The 6,538-nt window shown below is 38.3% G+C and overlaps 1 protein-coding gene across 1 annotated transcript in view; it reads right to left on the minus strand.

Annotated features, from left to right (window-relative positions):
* trim44 (tripartite motif containing 44) overlaps window positions 1-6,386 on the minus strand; it is a 68,558-nt gene extending 62,172 nt beyond the window's left edge. Inside the window, exons 1-2 of the mRNA XM_015375735.1 lie at window positions 6,162-6,386; window positions 1,055-1,653 (exon numbers count right to left, since the gene is read on the minus strand). Of these exons, the coding sequence (XP_015231221.1) occupies window positions 1,055-1,639 (585 nt within the window). The 5' untranslated portion in view covers window positions 1,640-1,653; window positions 6,162-6,386. The remainder of the gene's footprint in view (window positions 1-1,054; window positions 1,654-6,161) is intronic.
* Between the last annotated feature and the right edge of the window lie 152 nt (window positions 6,387-6,538).

Below are 6,538 nucleotides of genomic sequence, written 5' to 3' on the forward strand. Positions count from 1 at the left end.
ATGCCTGGAACACCTCCCAAGGGAGGCGACCAGGAGGCATTCGGAACAGATGCCTGAGCCACCTCAGGTGGCTCCTTTCGACGTGGAGGAGAACGACTCTACTACGAGCTGCTCCCACATAACTGAGCTGCATCGACAATGGAGGAGGAGAACATGGACCACACTGACTCCATGTTTCCAACTTCCCTATGGATCTTGGAGAAACTCGTCCTGATAAGTTAAAGACTGCACTAACAAAGGGATCCTGCAGACGTTCCCAACAGACTTTCAGAACACGCTTAGACCTGCCAATTATCCAGCTCCCCATAAGGTGGTAATTGATTGACAGCTCAGCCTCTCTCTTCTTCTGAGTGTCTGAGAAACGCAACCGGAGATCAGATGATACAACTACAAAGTGGATCATCGACCTCCGGCCTAGGGTGTCCTGGTGCCACGTGCACAGAAAAAAAATTTAAACAAATGTTTTCAAAAGAGAAAAGAAGAAAAATACATTTCAGCAAATGTCTCGGGTTTCTGCATTTGTGATATACAAAACAATATTAAAAACGTCTGAACTCTGCTGGTAATGTTATGCTATACTGAACAACAGCTGACTCGTTGAACCTATGTAATATGCTTAGAGGAAAGACATCATGTTGAATCACTGCAGCAAAGATTTTTTTTTAATTTGATTTAAACCCAAAATTACAATGACACAGTTTCATTTCCGTTTTATGGTTTTCAGAGAACGCATTTTACAGCAGTGTAATTAGATCAGTTTATTAATGAAGTCATGTGGGTGACCATGAAATGTTGTGTTGTTTAAACTATTAAACTAAGCACTTACAAAGCTCTGCTGAGCTGACTCTAAAGAGAAAAAGGCCCACAGCTATCGGGATACTTGCTAATGAATTAGAAATGCAAAGCAGATAGGTGATGCTCTGAATACATGATGCTGCAGGGCTGCAGATATTGTACAGCGTGCCATAAGTGATTAGATCCAACACATGGCAAGCAATAAATCACACTCTGCTAGTCTACCATGTATAAACCTGTCATGTTGTGTGCAGCTCACCTTCTGCCACACATAGGCCTCGTGCAGAGTAATGATTTCATGATCTCTGTGCTCGCCCTGCACAGCACAAACCACGCAGATGATCTGCTCGTCAGGTTTACAGTAGAGGGAGCCTTCCTGACCGTGCTCTTTGCAGCGCAGCCTCTCCACTGTCACTGTGTCCCTCTTCCCTGCCTCGCCAGCAGCCTCGGCCTCATCCACACCTCCGCCCTCATTCTGGTCGTTTATTCTCTCCTCAGCTCCCCCATTCTCAGCGCCTTGTGCCTCTCCCTGATTTTCACCCACTGCAGCTGCCCTCTTTTCACCAGATTCAATCTCAGCTGCACCTTCGACTCTGCGATCTCTGTCTGAGTCCAGAGCAGAGGGCTGTGCGTCTTCGCCGCTGTAAGGCATTAATGTGTGTCGCGTGCTGCTGGCATGTCTTTCAGCATGAAGAGGGCAGAAGGCAAAGCTGCAGATGTGGCACACTTGAGTCGCAGGTTGGGCTTCGTCAGGCTCACACGCGTCACAGGAGCCGTCCATCTGCGGCAAATCATCGTGATTCAGCCCTATGGCCCCTTCCAGAGACTCCTCTTTGTGATCCATTGTGGCTGGAATATCTGTGAATCACAGGGATACATCATGTTATGTTTGCATGAGATTTAAATCCTGAATTCCAAATGTGCAACAATCATGCACGGCATTATGGCCACTGATGGCTGCAGTGAATAACACTGTTAAGGGATAAGATATAAACTATATTACCAAAAGTATTTATTTACTTGTACAAAAATTATAACCAGGTGATACAATTTTTTCCTTAGCGACATATGTATAAAATCAAGCACCTGGGCACCCAGACTATCTCTATAAACATTTTTAAAAGAATGGGTGAGTCTCAGAAGTCCAGTGAATTTCACCGTGAAGCTGGAATAGAATCTAATTTGGGTTACAAGCCCATTCTAGAAAGTTACTCCCTTCTAATTCCTAAACATTCTGCTGTCAGTGGTATTATAACAAACTGGTCAAGAATGGAAAAGACAGAAACTCAGCCATGAAGAGGTAGGCCACTTAAAGTGACATAGAAGGCCAGATGGTATTAATGTATAAGAGCTACAGCTCTTTGAACTTTACGTGACCCTTAGATTAGTTCAGAAACAATACGTAGTGAGCTTCATGGAATGAGTTTCTATTTACTAAGCAGCTGCATCTAAACCTTACATCACAAAGTGCAACTGAAAGTGATCCAGTCGTGTAAAGCACGCCTCCAATGGACTCTGGAGCAGTGCAGACGCTACTCTGAAATAACAAATCAAGCTTCTCCATCTGGCAATATGATGAAGTTTTGCTTTAACGGTTACCAGGAGAATGGTTCCTAGTTTTAGCGGAGTGATGATTATGTTGTGGGGCTGTTTTTTTAGGATGCATGTCTGGTCCCTAAGGACATCTGAATGTTTCAGGACAACAAGGGAATTTCATTATCCTCACACTGTGGGAATGGTTTTGAGGTGGCCTTTTCTTCCTCCAACATGACTGGGCATCAAGAACAGGATCATAGGAGACAAAGTCTGATTGACTCAGGCGAACAGCAGCTTTGGGATCTTATCCAAACTCAGCCTTCTATGGATCAACCTGCTGAGGGAGTCAATGCTGGATCTATAGATTGTCATCAGAATACTCAGTGCATACTTGAACCTTCCGATGCCTATAGTGTCCCTCAAAAATTTCAACTCTTAACAAAAAGCAGGTGTGGTTTAGAAAGGGTTTGAGGAGTTGGCTGGACTTCAAAAATGTAACCGGAACTCTGCCATAATTTTAAGATCTTCACATTCCACTGCTCATTAGTCCACTGCATTGAACACTATTACCTGATGCAGTTTGGGTTAAAAAAAAAACGAACAGACAAAAAAAAACATTTGTTGTGTCTTTGATTCATGAAATGACATTTTTTAAATGGCATAAGACACCCTAAATTAGGTGCAGTTATTATACGGTATCTTAAAAGCCTGCAGCAGCAGACGTGATATCCAAAAATGGATATGCCCAATTCTAACACACAGTCCATCACAGAATGTAATTCACTTTATGCATTTTCCATTCTCTAGAAAATGCAAATCAGTTTTTTTTTAAAAAAACTTGATAAATGGCCAAAAGCAGCTCTTCGCTGGCCTAAGGAACAAATGATACCAGGACGCACAAGAAGAACGCTTTATGGATCAATGTTCTGCTGGGAAACATTGGACATTACTATCAGTGTTTGTGTTACTTTGATATGTACCACCAACCTCATTACACTGATGACCATGTGGACACTTGGAGTACATGGAAACCATATTCTCTAATAGCATGTCCTTTCACAGAAGTAAAAATACCTTAGAAAGGGTTTAGACTCAGTAACAAGCTTGAGTGAGGACTTAGCCTCTAAATCATAAACATGAATGAATCAGCCAAGACTTTTTGGAAGCTGCTGGACAAACAACCTGCTGCACTTTCTAATGTAACTTTTAAATCATATATTTAGAGATTAAATTTGAAAAGAGTTTTCTAATTGTACATTTTTAATTGAATTATTCATGAGGAATTGTAAATTGTATTTATTAATTCAATATCCAATACTGCAAGATGAAAATGTATTTTCAAATCCAATTTCTGAATGGATATTTAAAAGCCCCAATTTATTAATCTTATTATAGACACCTGCCTTTATTAGACATTTAAAAAGGTAATTCTTTTTTTCCATTTCCTTTTTGCAGTTATATCTTTTTTTTTAATCCTCTACGTTTAACTTCTCCTGTGACCCATCTGGTCCTTGAGCACACTGTTAACCAATTTAACCAATCACATTTGCTCCTGGGATGTAACCAGATTCCCTCATCGGTGAAACTGACATACTTGTTGCACAAAATGACTAAAGGATTTGAAAGGATGGGAAAATACAAGGTGAAAAGGAAACAAAACCAGGAATCAACTTTTTAAATACGTGATTAGAAAAGGCATTTAAATTTGAATATATAAATTGTTCTTTTTAAATCCTTATTTAGAAATACCATTTAAAAAAACATTTTCAAATTGCAGTGTTTCATAATGAATTGATAAACACAATTATAATTCCCATTTAAAAATTACATAAAGAAAAATACCATTAGAAAATGCTTTCTAAATTGGATTTCTAATTGTATGATTTAAATGTTAAATTTGAAAAGGCTGTTTTTTTATTTTTTATTTTTTTTTGTTGACTCTTGTGGTCCTCCATATGGTGGAGTCATATCCACAATGACTCAATGGTATTTTAATAGAAAAAATGATACATACAGCATAGTAGATATGTGGTCAAAATGTTGTCAGATCAGTACAAAACATTAAGGAGGACGAAGCTCCACAGAAACACAAATTCTATAAGCTTGTATTCAGTGGTGGACAAAGTACTCAACAGTAGTACTTGAGTAAAAGTATTGATACTCATAGTCAAAACTTACTCAACTACAATTAAAAGTAACTCTGTCAAACATGTACAAAGTTTAAAGTATTGAAGTACTCACTTTTAGAAAATACTTAAGCATTTAAAAGTACATGCACTTAAAAGTACCTAAGTATTCAAAAATACAACTTTAATTTAATAATATTAGTAACATTTATGTATAATTTTCAGAGTAATTTTAAAGAACCCTGTAACCTTTAGAAACTACCTGATATATTGATGCATAAAACAACCTGCTACAAATGTTATACCACTTGTAAAGAACTTTAGCATAAAAATGCCACAAAGAATAAGGACAGCTATTTTGATTATTAATTCTTTCTCAAAAACAACCAAAAAGAAAACAGGAGATTCTTGATTCTCCTCATACCTTCACAACGGTAGCCTAGTAAACTAGCCCCACCCACCAGTGGCCAAAATAATTTTTTGGCTGCGAGTTTGTAAATTATACATTTAATCTCACATTTAGTCTGGTTTATCAGGCTTTCACAATGGAACAGAGATTGAATCTAGTACAACAAAGACACTGCAACTCTGATTTGAACTCATACTATTGAACAACTTGGCCATATGGTAACAACTAGGGCTGAAACAGTCAAACGAATGAATCGTGATTAATCAATTATTGAAATAATCACAAACAAATCTGTTAATCGATTAACTGTTAACTGGAGCATAGAGACTGTGAAACATGGTTTTAGCTGAGAAAGCAACCCACCTTTAGCAGCAATTATACCAAAATTGTAAAAAAAAAAAAACCTTCTTGATGTGTCCATATGCTCTTTTGTAACTAGAAAAGCTTTAGCTTCATTTGGTTCAGTTCAATAAAAAGTCTTCTTTAAGGAACCTTTTGCTATCAGATTATTAATCGATTAATAAAAAACATTGGCCGATTAAGTGATTTGCAAAATAATCATTAATTGGAGCCCTATAACAACTAACTCCTTCATTAATTAATCGTCATGCAAACCTCCAAAAAAGTGGTGTCTAAATTCAGTTCTAAGGGTTGCTATCCTGCAATATTGAAAATGCATATCAATAAAGAAAAATAGCAACAGTGGATTACAAAGCTAAGCTGAGCCAAAAGTAAAGAGCTTCCTTGAAATGTAGTGGAGTAGAAACTACAATATTTGAAGTAACCCCCACACAACAAAAAAGCCTACTAACAAGTACAATAATCAGATAAATGTACTTTGTTACTTTAAACCACTGCTTGTATTCACACATTGAGCAGGTGCTATAAAGAGGTATCCTTTTGTCTACAGCTGCTGCTGATCTCCACTTTCACTTTCCCCTTGTTTACTAACTCACAGACATAAATGGCTGCTCTCCGCAGGCCCCTGACCTTTCTGCTTTTCTTTTTTTTTTTAATGTTTTTTTCAGACCGGTTGCGTTCCTGCAGAGTGGACTGAAAGGAGAAGCATAAAAGTGTAGCATATTGTTCACCTGTACACCTCGCTGGTTTCTCTCTCTCATTTTGACCTGTTTGTTTACTTTTCCTCCAGACTGACACAAACTACAAGATATTAAAAGCTCCACTACAGAGCAAACTGCTCCCCTTTGCTTTTTCCAACACCTCCTTTTCTCTCTAGTGTTCACACAAAGACTTTTTCCTGTCTGTCATGTTGGAGGGTAGTGGTTCATACTTACTTGTCCGTGTCTTCCTCACCCTTTGTTTCTGTCTAACTGGGCTGTTAAAGGTAATAATATGGTGTCTGTAAAGCAGTTAGCTTAACGGCTAACTTCTTTAGCTCAATCGATGTTGCTTTATTTCTTTTCCTGAGCTGCTAACTGACACATTTCACTTCTAACAGAGTAAAGAAAGCTACAGTTCCAGTCCAGCAGCATTTACTTCCTTGTTTTCATGAACTGCTGTCTGCTTCTTTTCTTCCTTTTCCCTCCAGCTCTCCGAGCAAATGAAAGCAGAGCGACAGATAGAGGCTGGGAAGAGGAACTGCATCTTAAGACTAAACGCTTGACGGATTTGGATACTAAAATTATTTCATTTAGATATATATTTTTTCTGT

The sequence above is a fragment of the Cyprinodon variegatus genome, unplaced genomic scaffold, assembly GCF_000732505.1.
Source record: "Cyprinodon variegatus isolate N-32 unplaced genomic scaffold, C_variegatus-1.0 Scaffold124, whole genome shotgun sequence".
NCBI classification, from domain to species: Eukaryota; Metazoa; Chordata; class Actinopteri; order Cyprinodontiformes; family Cyprinodontidae; genus Cyprinodon; species Cyprinodon variegatus.